At 36.0% G+C, this 18,130-nt stretch overlaps 1 protein-coding gene across 1 annotated transcript in view; it reads left to right on the top strand.

Annotated features, from left to right (window-relative positions):
- ANOS1 (anosmin 1) overlaps positions 1-18,130 on the top strand; it is a 127,107-nt gene that overhangs the window by 70,308 nt on the left and 38,669 nt on the right. The window contains exons 3-6 of the mRNA XM_065741374.1: positions 1,787-1,849; positions 5,059-5,281; positions 10,580-10,764; positions 17,707-17,836. Of these exons, the coding sequence (XP_065597446.1) occupies positions 1,787-1,849; positions 5,059-5,281; positions 10,580-10,764; positions 17,707-17,836 (601 nt within the window). The remainder of the gene's footprint in view (positions 1-1,786; positions 1,850-5,058; positions 5,282-10,579; positions 10,765-17,706; positions 17,837-18,130) is intronic.

Below are 18,130 nucleotides of genomic sequence, written 5' to 3'. Positions count from 1 at the left end.
CAGTCAGTTTTATTTTTCCCTCTCCCCAGAATATGGACATGAAAAAACAAAGCCTTCTGGGAATTGTGGTTCATTCTTCTCTTCCAGGACCAGAGCTGCAGCATTAACTCTTAAATCCCAGTACACTGCATGATGTTATGATGTGGAATACTGATAATAAACCACAAAATCATGACAATCAGGTAGCCCATTCAACCTATCCTTGGACACAACTAGGGATGAGGCATCTACAAGCTCTCTGGGCAACCTGTTCCATCACCTCAGCACTCTCTTGGAGTAAAACTATCCCTTGACTTCTAATCTAAATCTTCCATCCTTCAGTTTAAAACCATTTTCCTTTTCCAGATATCCTTATGGGTTGCAAGAACACACTGTTGGCTCATGTCCACGTTTTCACCACAACACCCAAGTCCTTTTCTGCAGGGCTGCTCTCAAGGAATTCTTCTTCCAGTCTGTACACATATTGGGGTTGCCCTGACCCAAGACTCTATTTTACCTTATTAGGTTCACATGGGCCCTCTTCTCAAGCTTGTCCAGGTGCGTTTAAATAACATCTCTTCCTTCTTTGCATCATCTGCACCACTCAGCTTGGTATTGTCTATAACAAGTTATCCCTTACTATTGGTACACTCAATTCCACCATCTATGTTATTGATAATGATATTGAAGAACATTGGTCCCATGATGGACACCACTTGTCCTCTACCTGTACATGGAGGAGAAAGAAATCATATTTTGCATTCCTAAACTATATAATCTTTATGAAAAATGGTTTTATATTTTCAGACTTTGTTGCTAAAAAGAAAAATGTTTACCTTTTAAAAAAACAACTTTTTTAGTACATTAATGATACAGGGGAATAGCTGTTTTGAGATACAGTGTCCATGTATTTGTACTTGTTTTTGGCGAAAATAAATGCAAATACTTTCAACTTAATACTCTTTGTAAGAGGAACAAATAATATGAACACATGTCAGATTCTAAGAATAGCATGTCATAGGCCTTTCCTTTTGGTGCAATAACTATCTTTTCAGTATTATGGGAAAGAGTAAGTGTCACTAACTCCCGACAATGCTGGTTATTTCCAAGATCATTTTCCTACAAATGTAAGTTTATGTTTCAGCTGCAGTAAATGCTCTGTAGTATGTTTTTCTTTATTTTAGGTTGTGAAGTTTGACTCTCATTTTCAAAGTTTGAATCTGAACTCTGTGTATCCATTGTAGTAGAGACTGAAGGTGATGAAATGATAATGTGGTACTTGAAATTCAGTGATTTTGCTGACAGACCAGTGAACATTGTCTATTTGTACAGGAATATTGGCTAAATCTCTACTGAATTTATTCCATAGCTTGATGAAATTGTTTCTCCATGGGAAGACAATGTTCCCATCTAATCTTTAGGCTGATCAGTAAGGAGACGATTGAAGTTTCTGTAGCTTAGAGTAGTACTCTCGACATTGCTCTGTGATCCAGTGACATAATGTTAAATGCTATTAGGACCTAGACTCAGTAAGGCAGAAAATAGGATGGCATATAAATAAGTATGGCAATTGTCTTGTACTGTGAGAAGTACTGAAAATATCTCTTATAATCTAAACATAGTTTGGCATGCCCTTACTCTGACACCATGACTCAATGACACAATCTTATCCTCAGGAGATGTGAATTTTTAAAGCCTGTTATTAACTTCCTATGGGCCACACAGACAATCAGAGAACAAACTGGGGTCATTTGTAGATGTTTATTTCTTTCTCTTGTTGACATTTTCCCCTCTTGACTCTTCCTAGTGCCTGGAGCCCTGCAAAGAATCCTGGGACTTGAAGAAAAACCATTGCCAAAGCTTCTGTGAGGTATGTCAGCCCAAAGGCACTCTTTCTCACTTTCTTCCAGCTGCCTCTTTCGATTATATTATAAGAGGTGTAAGCTTTAAGGAGGCAGCTAACAAAAATGGTGGGTTTTTTTGTAGCATTTTCTTTCATTTTAATGGATAAACATGTAAAGATATAGCTGTACTTCATCTGAGTAAAAAAAAGGGTCCTGAGTAAATAGTCTTGAAGTTTGAAGTAGTGATCGATCACACACATAATGTGTCTGAAAAGGTGCTGTTAAATCCCTTGTTTATTTCTCCCACATATCTTCTCCCTTTTTTTGGACATTTGTAAGAAAAATAATTTTATTTTAAAATATAAAAATGTCACAACCGTGAAAATCTTTGTGTAAGATTGCTAGGAAAAAAAAAGATGGCATTTCATTTGTGAAAATCAGTTTGATTTTAAAAAGAATGTCTCTCTAGGAGAAACTGGATTCAGAAGAAAAGCATCAAAAAGCATAATTATTCAGGAACAAGTCTTTGGAAAACTGTTTCTGTGTAATATTTCAAAATAACCTTGTGAATATACAAGCACTGGCAAATTAAAATAGTACAAAATGGGAAATAGTTGGATTTGTTTTGAAGCATCTTTAATTGGCTTTTACTACAAAGGAAAAACACCATGTCAGTAAAAGGTACTTTATTATAAAGATACATATTTATTCAAATCAATTAAAATGTGTGTTTATTGAGATTTTCATCTTTTCTTATAAGAAGCAGAAGTGATCTTAACTGATACACTGAACTAATTGTTTTGTCTTCTTCATCACTATGAATGCTGTTTTGCTGGTAGAACAGCCTGTGTTTTTAAACAGTTTTAATTATCTTTGTTAGGAAAAGCTGTCATCAACTAAAAAAGTAAATTTTAGATCCAAATAACTACATATAAATAGTGTTTTAAAAATTACTAATCTATTTAGCTACATTAGAAGAACAAGTAAACATTTTTCATGAAAATCAATCCCTGTAAATGTTCTTAACTGGAATCAGTTGCTGCTTCCTTATATAACAAAACTCTAGAGTAGTGTAATAAAGCAGTTTTAGTGTGTGTAATTTATGTCATCCTTATATATCACTTCTCACTCAGGCTGTCTGTTTCCAGATATGGATGTAAAAATGTATAAATTTGGTTTAAAAGAAAAACATTTGTAGAACACTGTTCCATTGTAGTTAAAAACAGTGAGCATCCCTCTTTGATTAGTGTTTTGTGGTTGAAACTAAATTTAGAACTTCAAAGGCCAGTAATGAAGAGCAGCACATTTAGCAGCTAACTGAAAAATGAGCTGTGAAATAGGGTGAGGAAGAGAAGTCTTGAGGATGTATTATGCCTCAGGGAGCTGTAAAGTTTTTAATTAAGTAGCTGCAAATTTGTGATGTTTTAGAATTTGAAATTTGCTTGACACACACACAGAACATTTTCCTTTCTTTCTTTCAAGCTCATGTATGCTTCTTAGACATTATCTGAATGTATTAAGGCAGACTGTTTTCATTTGAGAAATTGAAAATTTGACTAATAATTAAGTAATATTTCTGTACTTTGTAGAAAAACTTCATCTTTGTATTTCTCAAGGTCTTGTGTTGTATGTAAGTCTTTATCTAGGTAATGTATGCTACTATTAAAGTAACCTTCACATGAAGAAGAAAAAGAAACATTTTGCCTGTCTCCTTTGTTTTCCAAAAGTTTAATTTCCTGCTGGTTTCTTAAGTCACTGTGGAATCAGATATGGTCAATAGGGTGAACAGCAAGAGTACATGTCCATGGAACATTGGGGTCCATAGGAGAGAAAAGGGGATTGCTCATTTTGGCAGTCATTACAAAAGTTATACCATGTAACTTAAATATATCCTGAAGAGTTTGATCCAAAAATTTTGTACTACTCTATAAGACAAGATGTGAGAGGTAACTTAGTGTCAAATTCTTGGATTCTGGAGGATAAACTGACACATACTCAGCGAGGCCCCACATGGGTCTCCTTATAGTTAACAGTCTTTCTCATTCTGCCATAAACTGTAAATAAAAAAGTAAAACCTTTGAATATGGAAGATAGCAATGAAGTTGCAGAAATTACATGAATGGGTTTATGGAGAGTAGGCTGTAAACTTGGATACCCCAGTTATGCAGTTGAACTACCTACAGTTTCACTGATCTCTTTGAAGGAATTCCCGTAACTGGTTATGCACCAAACTGAAGAAAGTACCAGGTAAAAGAGGAGATGAAATCCCTGTGTTGTACACAGTGTTCTCCGTGGGGTTCTAGATGCTGTTTTTGATAAAGCTGGAAAAAAAACCACACGCTGTCAAATGTCTGAGTAGTGCATATGCGGTGGATTCTTATTTAGAGTAGTATGGTTTGGTTCTGGTTGGACTTGATGATCTTGAAGGTCTTTCCCTACCTGAGCAATTCTATGATTGTATGATTTTATGTATATACTTTGAAACAGTGTCTCCTATAGCTAGAAGATGATTTCCCCAAGAGATAGCATTTATTTAAACTTTAATTAATGTATTTAATCCCTATTCCCTGTTTGTTGCAGGGGAGTTGAACTAGATGACCTTCGAAGGTCCCTTCTAACACTAAGCAGATTCTGTGATTCTATGATTCTATTTTAATTTGTATTTTCTGCTGATTTTTTGTCTGAAATTTTATTCCATTTGCATGAATAGCACTAATACGTTACCAAGAAAATAATTCCTTCTCTTAACTAACTCAGTTTAAACAGGATAAGGAATCAAGATTTCACTTATTTTCCTAGAATGGCATTACATCAGATATTGTGGATAGAGTCTCATGAAATAAGAAGGGAGAAATGTGAAGCAGTCAAAAAAAAAAAAAAAAAAAAAAAAGAAAGACTATCTGACCATAACTTCCCCTTTGTTTTGAAATGTTTTAAAATCCATTATTGAGCTAGTTTGTAGTTTGTAGCTAGGCAATGTGAGGGAAATAAGAGAATCTGGCAAATGTAAACAGCTTTATTCCATTAAAGATGGAGATCATACTTGAGGGAATATATGTTTGTGCACTTGGAATGCCTTTTTAGAAGGGACTTGAACATACAAATCTTCAGGGATGGTCTTTTAAAAGATGAAAATCTGAAATTATCTTTGGAGGTCTTGGGAAATATACAACATTTCTTCATCTTTTTTCTTCCCATTGAAAACCTTTCTATAATTCCTTTGTTTTTCTTTTAGCCTCTTTTTCCCAAGAAGAACTATGAATGCCTAACTAGCTGTGAATTCCTTAAATACATCCTGTCAGTGAAGCAAGGGGACTGCCCAGCACCTGAAAAAGCCAGTGGTTTTGCAGCTGCCTGTGTTGAAAGCTGTGAAGCTGATAGTGAATGTTCTGGAGTAAAGAAATGCTGTTCCAACGGATGTGGTCACACATGCCAAGTTCCCAAGAATCTGTACAAAGGTAGAAATTATTATTAATATGTACTTTGGGCTAATAACTTCAGGCCATAGTAAAGTCTCCTAGAGAATCAGCTCTTTCATTTCACAGGAATTTGTATGGAGAAGAAGACATAGAGGGAAGTTCCTGTGGAGATGTTACTGGATGCAGAAAATATAGAAAGACAAGTCAAAGAAAAATGTTGTTCCAGTTTCTGATTTTTTTTCTGCCAATACGAAGGCCATATCTGGATATCTACGGAATGTAAACATATGGCTATTGTGCAGAACAAACTTGCCAGTTTAGGTGAAATCTCACTTAATTTGTTGCAGATGAGAGAGAATGCAGCAGGAAAATATTTAACGATAAACAGTTCAAGTCCTATTAATCACAAATGACATTTATGATTATGAGCCAAGAAGATAGTACTACTGAAAAGGAATTGTGTGGTAACAAAGCCAAAGAACAAATCAACGCAATGTATTTGGAGCTGGTATACTTAATGACCTAGATAATGCCCACATACATATTACTGCATTATTTAAATTTAAGACACCATGAATTATTCAACAAGTTTTTATTTGTCTTGAGTCCTCAGATTCTGTCCTTGCCATCCATCAGCAAGAGCATACACATTTAGGAAACATTTGTGCTTAGACAACCTCCAGATTTTAATTTGTTATGTTTATTTTAAAAAAGCTTTATGTATTAAATACTTTTAAAATATGCTTCTAATGAAAAGCAATGACCATTTGTGAAAGACATTTTCTTGCTAAACGGAGCTGGAACTTTTTGTTAGACATCCATTCTTCTTTAGTGATAAAAAATAAATACTAATCAGTTATGCTGCTGAAAGCTTGGCCTCTCCATGGAGAGAACAATCATCAGAACTCTGAACTAAGTTTCAGGCTTAGGTCTGAATCCAGTTTTATTTCCACATGCTGATCTCCAGTTGTTTGCAACATTAAAAACACAGGATGAATGTTTGGGTGAGGTCAGGATTGTTGCCCTTTCCTGGCATAAAAACCTGCTAACAGTATTTGAAATAGAACAGGCTATCATGATTTTGTGTATGTTTGATTACAATAACTATCAGGTCTGTTTTGATGTTGGAAGTCAAATACGTGAAGGAGATGGTGACTTGTTTTTAAGTTCATTCTTTTAACTGAAATGTTAATGCACATTTTTAAATGTCCCTGGTGATGAATGTATGTCAGAAATAATATACTTTGACTTCTGTATCCTGAGTTTGAATGTACAACATTGGCCATCATGAAACACTGTCTTATTTACTTGCATAAGTGGAGAAAATTTGATTTAGAAGCCGTGGTGTTTGATTAATGAAACTAATGCAAACACTACTTGAAGTATTTTGACCAGCAGGCAATACTGTGATCCAGGTTTCCAATATAGAAGGCAAATTCTCTTGCTTCTAAGGGACATCAGTGCAGCCCTGTCAAACTATAAGGAATTAATAAATTAACATCCACATCACCTTTTAAAATGAAAATTATTTAATGAACTATTTATTTCTGTCATTTACTTGAGACTATTGAGCAGAGCAGTAAACTCAGCATTTGTATTGCATGTGTTATTAATGGTTTACATGATCAGAGTCCACCCTACAATCTGAAAACAACATGCTGCAGGGCATTCCAGTAAATGTGACAGTTGAAGAAGGTGAAAACGAACTAGCAGCAAGCAAACAAGTGAAACAAGATGACATGTTTTTTTGTTGTTGTTGTTGTTGTTGTTTATTTGTTTGTTTGTTTTGGAGGGGACACAAGATATAATACATTGTATAACTGCACGCTGCGAAGTCTGCTTTTGCTTGACCTAATTATGTAGCAGCAGAACTTACCTTCTCTAGCTTCTTACCACCTATCTGCAGGAGGTGCTTTCTTGTAAGAATATATATTTTTGCAGTGGAAGTGTAAACCCAAAACAGTACTGCCTTCTCAGCTGATAAATGCAGCTAATTAGCCTCTTCAACCTGTCTCCCTGCAACAAAGAACAAATAGAAGCTGAGCAGGCTTGCCATTCGTTTCCTCCAGGGGTAAATGACCTTACTGTCACTGAAGAGCAAACTCTGCAAGCATGACTTAGATCTAGTGAACACGTTCAGTACTTATTCTTACAATTTTGACAGCACTCATAGCTAGGAAATGAACTCAGATTGAATCTAAGAGTCTGCATAAGTTGCTAGAGTTTCAATGTCGATAAGTTCTAGAAATGAAAGCTACAGATACAAAATTCCTGATATAACTGGATGCTCCCTCTTGTACTGAGAGTAAAAGCCAAATCCTAGATATCTATCCTTGTAAGTATACATACACCAAAGAAATACTGAAAATGTTTTAGGTTAACTGTACTTGTTTTCCCAATTTTTTAATTAGTTGTTTTCATCTGTATCACTGCATTTTTTTCATCTCTGTTAGGAATACTACTGCTCAGTTAGACAGTCTTCAATTTTTTTTTTTTACTTTCTGGAGACATAAAATGTTTTTTCTTACTCTTCTGTTATCTGCCCCTTCCAACTCCTTTATGTTGTCTCAATTAGTATAGGATTTCTGAATGTTTTTCTACTTTTTCCATTGCCTTTTTTTTTTTTTTCCTATATGGACATATTTTTATCTAAATATCTAAGGTGGACTTGGATAGAAATGAGGGTAATATCTCTGCTTAGAAATAAGATAATATAAAACCACAGAACAATAAGGAAGAAAAAGTGTTGTCCAATGCTTGATCAACTTTTTGATCTAAGTTTTAGGATTCATACTGCCTAATCCAGCTTAATTAATTTTGTCTAAAATGTGTTAGGGAGCAATACTAACAGCAGAGCAAACTGCAAATCTGAGCAAAGTGATTTACAAAGAGAAGACTGTGATGTTTCAAAGCTAAAATGGTATGGCAGTGTCATAATAGGATAGTTGGAGCCAGAACGATGGAGTCATCCATAGCTTAAAAGTTTTTCTTCATGGTTAATGAAAAATAACTTAGTTTGAAAAAATGTGCACAGCTTTAGAGGTGTTCATCTTTGCATCTTTGAACGACTTTGTTTAGAATTGTATCAATGCCAAGAGTTTAGCTTTTACTGTCTGAAACCGTTCGATAAAAGCTATTTGAATTCCTGGAAAATCAACATCTAAAGTACAGATTCTTATGATAGAACAGTATGCAAATATTTTTTTGTAGCACAGAGATGCTTGTATGCTTTTTTTACTTATTTATTTTTATTGTGGGCTTTGCTGCTACACATACAGCAATCAGTGATTTAAATTCTTCAAACACCACGAACTTTGAAGGACTAATTTGTCCCAGCATGATGAAAGGGTTATCCATTTACATAATAAATAGCACACTGAAGAATAATTGGATCTACACATCTGGATATGAAATTGATGGTGCTGCTCTGCAAAAGTTTCAAAATGCACTGGTGTGATGCTCTAGCTTGTGCTGCTGACATCCATCTGCACACAATTACGTAACAGCAGAGAGGCTAAGTTACTTGCAATCAAGCAAATCCAACTGCCTCTAATACAGAGCAGATGGAATTTTCTTAACATGAAATTGTAGGTTTATTGTACGTTGTAATTAAAGAAGGATTTTAAAATGTAGAAATTGGAACTGACAGGATCTATGATGTTTGTTATATTAGGCTAAGGTGACTGACTAATGAATGATACGCATAGTTTTAACTGTGGTGGTACTGGATTTATATACTGGATTTTCCTTAGGTTGATTTTAGATTTCTTCAAGGGCTACAGTATCTATTTATAATGACTTGGTGCTAATTATTGAATCCCATTTAGGGGAAGACTTCTTGAAATATAAAAGTAGTTTGTTCATCTAGGATTCACTATTCCAGACATCTATGACAGACTGAGTAGAAACATTCATATTAAAATTTACTGAACCAATGTATACAGCTGGTGTTTTATTGGCCCCCAATGGAATGGTGAAATAGATAAAATGCATACAATAATTTAATAAGAAGATTTATATTTCAGCCCTGAATTCTTGTGGGTAGCATATTCCAAAGTGACAAAATGATGCACAATTAAAAATATGAGTTTCTAATATCTATCTAGGGAAATGTATCTCATGCTTGATATGTTGATTTAATCAAAAGATGCCAAATTTGATGAGGTATATTTTCCTTTAAGGTACTGCAAATAGATTTAAAGAGGCAGTGCTACCTATAGTAGAAACACAACAGAAATTACTGTCCTTCAATAATATCATGTAATGAGAAATTACTTTTAAATTTTATAAAGACATCTTGGACAATTGAAATGTAACAACTGGACCATATGTAACAGATAAACAGATCTATTCCAAGAAATCTTGCAGTTTATCTTTCCTAGTTATTCAGAGAAAAGTGAAGAGTGACAGACACATCATGCACTATGGTTGATTGCTGCTCAGGAAAATACAGATGAATGTAAAAGATTGATAATAATTATGCTATTCTAGTCTTCATTGTTATAAGCTTGGTTGGGGACTGCATCTAGTTCTAGGCATGGCTTTGGAGATGAGCTGTGGTCCAATAGAAGAGTTTCAATAGAACTACAAGAATAATCAGTGAAAAAGAAGCTTTTCCTTGGAGTACACCACATTTATTAGACTAAAGAAGAAAACAATGAAAGACATGACAATATTTCTCTAGTGCTCAGAAGACTCTTCTGTAGAAGAAAGATGCAATCTGTTGTCCTTGATCCATGAACACATTGAACAAGCATTAAGTTTAAAATGCAGCAATGAAGACTAAGTGAGGGAAAGTTTAGTAATGTTAAGGGAAGAGAAGCAGTAGGAAAAAAAAAAAAGATTTCTAAGTAATGCTGTGAAAATTCTATGATGAGAAGTGTCCAAAGACAAATTAGGTGAAAATCTGTGTGGCAGTATAGGTGATTCAGCTTGAGATCCAAGTATCTTTTTCCATGTTGTCAAAACATATTTGGAAACTATTTGGGAACTGAGGTCAGTTTTAACTCACAGCTCTCAGATCCTTACTACCTTTAGTTCTTAAATGAGATAAAACTACCTCTAGTTTTTTAAATAAGATAAAGAAATAATTTTGAAGACTTTTTTCTCTTTTAAATTTTACTGTTGTCAGTAAAGAAGACTTCAGAAATTCCCGGTTGTCTCAGCCTACCAATTCTTTTCTTTTTTTTTCTTGACTTCTGGCTGACTGATCAGCTTCCTTTTATTGTTATTTTTATACAGTTTAACCTCAAGATTTTTTTTCTGATTGTGTAAATTATTCAAATATTTAATTGTGTAAATTATTCAAATATTTTCATCTTTATGTTCCTATCACAGGTGTTCCACTGAAACCCCGGAAAGAGTTAAAGTTCATCGAACTCCAGTCTGGAGACCTGGAGGTGAAGTGGTCTTCAAAATTCAATATTTCCATTGAGCCTGTGATTTACGTTGTTCAGAGGAGGTGGAATCAAGGAATCCACCCTAGTGAGGATGACGCTACTAACTGGCAAACTGTGGCACAGGTCAGTTCTTTGTAAAATGGTTAAGAGACCCAAGATTCCGTGAAGTTCCTCTTCAGATCAGAGAAGAGTTAGATCACGTTGTAAACTGAGAGACTGATGCACAGATAACCCTTTTGAGGCTCTCTCTAAGTCACAAGATAGCCACAGGCAGGGTCTAGATCTCCAAGGCCTTACTTACTCTACTTCTCAATGAGTTATTTTCAGGATGTATTCAGGAAAAAATGAACTTCAGTATTTTGACTTTCAGGTTTTCAATCACAGAAACGTCTGATGATTTTGATAAATGGTATCATTAAAGATGTGTGGATATATTAGAAAAAAAACCTATTTCCTTGTTCCCAACAGGAATGATATTCAGTTTGTTTCCAAAATCAGTTTATTTTGTAGGTTTACTCTGTATAGATAAGGATCTGTAGATCTACCTGGAGGCTTGGTTTTCATAAGATACTCAGTAGAACTTTTGTACCAGCACATACTTGTTATCTATTCAGATGGGTATTCTGAAAAACCATGAATGTATTGAAAAATATAGAATTATATACCAAAATCTACTGTAGGAATCATGTGAGAGACAGTCCTTCTGAAGGCATTGTGAGCCAGTGCCTGGCCTCCAAGGCATGGCTTTGATTTTATAAAAATACTAAGAAATATAATTGATCAAAAGACCATTCAATTTTCAAGAGCAAAATTGTTAAGAGTGAAACCTTTCTCCATTGTAAAGTCACTTTTTCAAGATGTTGCCCTCCTAATTCAGCAAAACCTATGATGTCATGCTTTTATCACTCAGGGCAATCCAGACTGAAAATACAAGATTCATGAGCAAATGTTTCTTAATGGGAAGCAGCCAACAAAGCATAAATTTTCACTTAGTTTCTTCCCAGTTTCAATCTGTTTCTTAACATACTGACATTTCACCTGGATGGCAGAGTTCCAATCATTTATCTTAACTGCTGCACCCTCATCTCTGCTGACAAGAAAAGCAAAACGTTGATTTTGAAAAGACCTGCAAAACATCATTACAGCTAGGAAAAAAAGGAATAGGGAATAATCCACAAAATAAAATAAAGAGTTTAAATTCTGTGGCAAGCCGTGTTCATTCTCAGTTCAGATTGTTTAGGTAGATGGTGTCAAGCTTGTGAAACTGAACACTTGAAAGTGAAATCTTTAGCTTTTTTGTTATACTACAAGGGACTGTTACAACATTAGACTCTTGCTCAGAGAAATTCATCTGCAGCAGAGCTTCACATGAAACACAGCCTGTGTAATTGCATCCAAAGGAATGTGCACAACTTCACACCTAATAAAATTACAGCGACTTACTTTTGCCTCTGAGTTGAGGTGCACATCTTCATTCTGTGTTCCCTGTACTCAGAAAACAGCTTCCTGCTTTTGCTAATAATGCCACTTAGAAAAACATAAGCCAGATGTGAACTGCTACTCACTGTTAACATACCACGTAGCTAGGTTATAGAAACATAGCTTTTCTGCAAAGATAGCATATTACTGCACTTTTCCTCATCCCAGAAACACACCTCTTGCACATTTCTAGAAACAAGCACTGTATACAGTGATGGAGTTTGTATGAATATCTTCCTTCTAACAGTGATGTACAGGATACATCACAGAATGGTAAGCATCCTGGTAGCTTTCCTGAGGGAGTGCAGCATACAGGCAGAAAAGGCTGAGTTATTCACTATGGCAGGAGAAGAGTTCTCCAAATGACTTCTTTCTGAGAACTTTGATGTCCCTACTACATCTTGAGAGATGTATGTTGGATTGTGAGACAGACCCCACTGGGGATGTCAGTTCCCAGTATGCTTCAGGATGCCTGGCTGGCTGCAAATCACGTGTACTTAATGGGGCATAAAGACTAGGCACCCTTGAGGGGCACTAGTAATAAGAATTTCTGTCTCTATTGTCATGTACCTCAATGGCATTCGTAGTTTTAGTTATTCTGCTGGACAGTCAAATTCATTAAGTTTGACGGGATGGATTAGAATTGATGTTACCATGTCAGCAACAAAGATGAATGTCCAATTTGACTAAAGTGACTGTGTGCACCTCCTCCAGGCTTTTCTTGTCCATATAACTGAGATTTTTTCTTGTATGATTCCAAAGGATTGGGCTCTGAGACCTTGATTATAGGTAAAGGCTCAGCCATTCAGTTAAGAATTCCTGGGGTGTGGCTGTCCAGAGGAAAAAATGCCCTTTTATTACTCCCTTCGCTACTTCAGCAAGAGGGCATGTTCAGAGCAGAGGAAGATCAACCAAGCTGTAGGCAAGTTTCTGAATTTCTTTATGCCTGCATGTAGGGTAATTATGCAGAGGTTTTGTTTGCACCTTCTTACAATAAATTTCATAATATTTTTCAGAGCTTTTCATACAGTTTTCTGTTTTTCTTTATAACTATTCATTTACAGATGAGGCTATAATTTTAAATAACTAAGGAATTTAAAGGATTTACTTTTCAAAAACGCTGGTATTTTCTACTTAATTATTGTAAGTTAATGTGGAAATATTTTCTCATGTATCATATAATTTTTTATTTGGTTTTGAAGAAGCTTTTTTTTTTGTAAAAGCATATGTCTTTTGGATTATATTGTCATTGGTTCTCTTTTGAAGTTTTCTTTTTAAGAAGGGAGGCAATCTACTGGTATGTTATTTGACTATTAACATTAAAAAGGATTTTAGTAATTCATCACTTTAGAAAGCAGAAACATTGTTAAAAATGGGATGTCTACTGTCCTTTGATAGAGTAGTGGATGTGGCATTCTCAGACTTCTTTGACAGAGGAAATATAAACTCAGCTCTTTTTATACTCTGGATGATTTCTCTTCACTGTCTTCACTGTCTGAACTACAATAAATATAGAAATGGCCCTAATTCAAACTAGCTTGCAATGTCCAAGGCACTAGGCAATATTTTCTCTTAACCTCTCAAACAGATGGTAGGATTGAAGATAGGTCATCTATGCTCTGGATAAGTACTTCAGTCATTAGTCAATTGTGTGAACACAGTTGGACTAGATGATCTTGTAGATGCTTCCCAGCCTTATGATTCTATGAACAGCAGGAAGAGATTTATTGAGACATTATGATGTCAAGAACAAAGACCCTTTCAGGAGGGGGCTCATAGCCTAAACAATTTTGCAGTGCTGGGCAAGGATTAGAACTATCAGTGCTTCTTGAGCATGGCAGCACTGGTTGGTCCATTGACTTTTGGACCTGAGACTCTTGAGAAGGGCTGTCAAGCTATTCTCTCTACTCTCCAGATAGTGGCATCACGTGCTGCTTTTATATAAAGTTACATTTATACATTTGTCTTCACTGAATTTAGGATGGTGATATGTTGCCTAGTGTTTATGTCTGAGGACTCATTTTTACATTATTTTATTCCAAATAATGTGTAATAGGATTGTCACCTAACTGTAAAACCTTCTTCTTTTAAGTGAATGGATAAATGCATAGCCAAAATAATTATTATTATCATCTCATAATTGCTTAACATAGGGGTGATCTTTTTGTTTTGTCTTTCATTGAATAAATTCTTTAAAAAATTATGTTAACATTCTAAGACATGATTAGAGGTTTTTTCTAATAATTAATCTGATAGTTCTCTGATAACTAACTCAAAAAATATTCATATTATCAACAGAACAGTAAAAGATTTCTCAGCAGTATCTATTTTTTTCTTGAAATATTTGAATCTCCGTAAAGATTTGTTAGAATGATCAAAGCTGTTTATAATGCAGGAGCTTAAGTTACAGATACATCTCCTGCGTGCCACTGAGACTAACACGAGCTTTGCCAACAAAACCAGTAGTGAAAGAAGAAACCCTAGGGCCTGTTCATAAATTAAAATAATATTAATGATATGAGTTGACACATTATTTGATCCTACATCTCACAACTGACACAGCAGACTGACACAAATGAAATCCAGTGTTTTAAATGAGCCCTAACAGAATAACTGGGCTTGTGCAAAGAAATGACAACTGAGATTTTTCAGTTGAGGAATGTAGAGTCAAGTCTATTCACATTATGCCTGCCTTCTAGCTACAAAGACTGATACTAAAATAATGCCTCCTTTTTTATTGCAACGGCCCATGATGTCAGAGGCGGATGTTGGTGGCATGTCAGTAGAGGTTGAACCTTCCTGCCAATATCCCGTTACATTTTGTTGCTGTAAGATAGATGGCAGCAGAGGAGCCATCTGACAAAATGACATCATACACTGAAGAGTGTATGAAGCAGAGGTGTGGAACTGAATTTCTCCATACAGAAAAATAAAATATATAAACATTCAGCAAGTCAGGAATATTTATGGAGATCAAATAGTGGATGTGAGCACAGTAAGGTGGTGGGTGTTGTGTTTCAGTAGTGGTCAACAGTGGGTCACCTATTTCCTTCACATGCCCACACAATTCTGCTACCCATTTTCATTAATTTTGTTTGTTAACAAGTTGAAGAGATTAAGCACAGGATAATATCTACAAACTTCATTGGTCAAGTCTCTAAATATACTGTTGTTGGAGAGCTGGAGTGAATTTCTGAAGTTCCGTCTGTCTAATTTAGGTTGTCGACTACTGCTTTCTTCCATGGGATGGAAAAAAATCAAAAAGTAGAAACTTATAGAATCATATAATATCTTGGTTTTGAAAGAACCTTGAAGATCATCTAGTGCTAAGCCATGGGCAGAGATGGTTCTAACTAGAACAGGTTGCCCAGTAACTCATCCCATCTGGCCTTAAATACCACCAGGGATGGGGCATCCACAAATTCTTTGGGCAGCCTGTTCCAAATATCCACTTTTTAAATTTAAAATTGTTACCCTTTGTCTGGTCACTATCAGACTGTGTAAAAAGTAATTCTCCATCTTTTTTTATGTTTCCTTGAAGTATTGGAAAGCCACAATGAGGTCTCCATGAAGGCTTCTTTTCTCTAGAATGAATAACCCCAGCTCCCTCAACCATTTTTTGTAGGAGAGGTGTTCCACTCCTCTGATCATCTTTGTGGCCGTCTGCTGAACTTTCTCCAATCACTCCATGTCTTTCATGTGCTGGGCTTTCCACACCTGAATATAGTATTCAGATGAAACCTCATGATGGCAGAGTAGAGTGTGCCATGTCCCTCACCCTGCTGTTACCCCTCCTTTGATGCAGCCCAGGATAATGTTGGCCTTCTGGGCTGCAAATGCACACTGCTAGTACATGTCCAGCTTTTCACCTACCGTAACCCTGAAGTCCTTCTCCAGAGGGCTGTTCTCAATGAGTTCTTCTCCCAGTCTGTACCTTGCACTTGGCCTTGATGAAGGTTCATGTAAGTCTGCTCCTCAAGCTTGTCGAAGTGCCTTTGGATAACATCCCTTCCTTCTGTTGTGTCAACTGCGCCATTCAGCTTGGTGTCATCATCAAACTTATAGGGGTGCATTCAATCTCACAAGGTAGGCTGCTGACAAAGATGTTAAAGAACACTGACCCCAAGATAGGGACCTGAGTGATACTACTTTTTACTGGCTTCCACCTGGACCTCAAACTATTGTCCATGATTCTCTGGCTGTGGCCTTCCAGCCCACTTCTTATCCATCAAATGATCTAGCCTTCAAATCCATATCTCTCCAACTGAGACATGAGGATGTAATATGAGACCATGTCAAAGGCCTGGGGAAGTCCAGGAGTCCAGGTAGACCCAATTGTTCTTCCCTTGTCAATTGATGCAGTCACTCTGTTATAGAAGGCTACCAGATTGGTCAGATACTTTGTGAAGACATGTTGAGTTTCTTAGATCACCACATCATCCTTCTTCTGTAAGTACTTGCCATCACTGCAAGTGATGCTGAATTTTACATGATGGACTTGTGAAGTTATAGGAAACAACCACTATAAAGATAAATAGATGTCAATAAATATGTTAATAAGATTTCATCTTGGGTCAGTAATGTTATTTAGTATTGGTTGCGTGGTTTACTTAGACATGAGCAAGACATTTATTTCAAGCTTATGTGTTTTTTGATTGAAGTATTAATACAACAAAAATGAGAGCTTAAATTTAAATTTGGATAACTGAGGTGTAACTTCAAATGTAATAATAGCCACAAACAGATTTGTCTCTGATGAGCTCTAAAGATGCTATTTCTTCTGTACTTGGTAGTGATTCAGCTGTTATAAGAGACTGTCTTCGTTTCTGATGTTTGAATCTTAGAAAAAAATCTGGAAGTTACAAGGCAGTTGCTTATAAGCTTAAAAGGAAACAAACAAACAAACAAACAAAAACCTCAAAACAAGAATGTTTAAAGCACCTTCTACTGAATGAGTTCAGAGTGCATTTATACTTTTTCCATATTTCAGTGGTTAAGGCAATTGCTGCAGAAGTTGGAAACTGAACTCATGACACCAGCAGTCTCAGTGAGTGTTTTTGGAGAAAAAATCATCTCCAGTGACCTAAGAAAAATCTGTAGATAAGAGTTAAGTCTGTGATTGTCATTTTGACATAAATGCCAAAGATTTGAAGGAAGATTCACATTCATTAACTGAGGGATTTGTTTTCTATGAATTAGAAAAGGCAGCTTCTCAGTATTGGATTTTGTGAAGGATTTTGGAGGCTTGACTCTTTAGGATCTGAAGAAATGAATCCATTGATTTGGGGTAATGAATTCCCTAAGAAATGATCAGCCGATCAGCTAAATCCTGCATGTTTGGTTAAGGTTATTGTAACTGAAAAAATAGTTTTGTGAATTTAACACCAATTTTCTAAATGTCACTTTTCTAGAGAAGACCTGCAGCGCACATTTGTTGGTTACATGGATTTATTCACAACTATTGACACTTGTGTGTTCTCAAGAGGTGTGACCTCTACCTCCCAGTCTGTCTGATGAGTGGTACATTGTAGAGAGCACAACTAGTCCCATCTGAGCAGCCAGTAACCATGACATTCTCCCCACCAGACAACTGAGGAGAGGGTCCAGCTGTCAGACATCAGAGCAAGCAGGTGGTACCAGTTCCGTGTGGCAGCTGTGAATGTGCATGGGACAAGAGGCTTCACAGCACCCAGCAAGCACTTCCGCTCCTCTAAAGGTGAGTTTTGATTCGCTACATCTGGAGCACAGCTTCTACTTGCTCATATGTGGAATGCAGCCTGTTTTTGTGTCAGAAAGTGGGGTTTATGGTTGGTTTGCCATTAGCTTTAGAAATGGTGTGAAGTTTGTCTGAAGTCTGCTCAAGAATTAAGGGTTAATGATGTCATTATTCTTTTTATCAGTAAGATGTCTCAATTAATAAACCTCCTTTTAGACATTTTCCATGCTATTGGTATCAAACAACAAGACCCTGACCATGAAACATGGAGATGGGTTCTCACTGTTTTATTCC

The sequence above is a fragment of the Cyrtonyx montezumae genome, unplaced genomic scaffold (genome assembly GCF_038088225.1).
Source record: "Cyrtonyx montezumae isolate F1298 unplaced genomic scaffold, pur_monq_1.0 scaffold_3, whole genome shotgun sequence".
Taxonomy (NCBI): Eukaryota; Metazoa; Chordata; class Aves; order Galliformes; family Odontophoridae; genus Cyrtonyx; species Cyrtonyx montezumae.
Note: the sequence above shows the minus strand (reverse complement) of the source record. Positions and strands in the feature narration are given on the sequence as shown.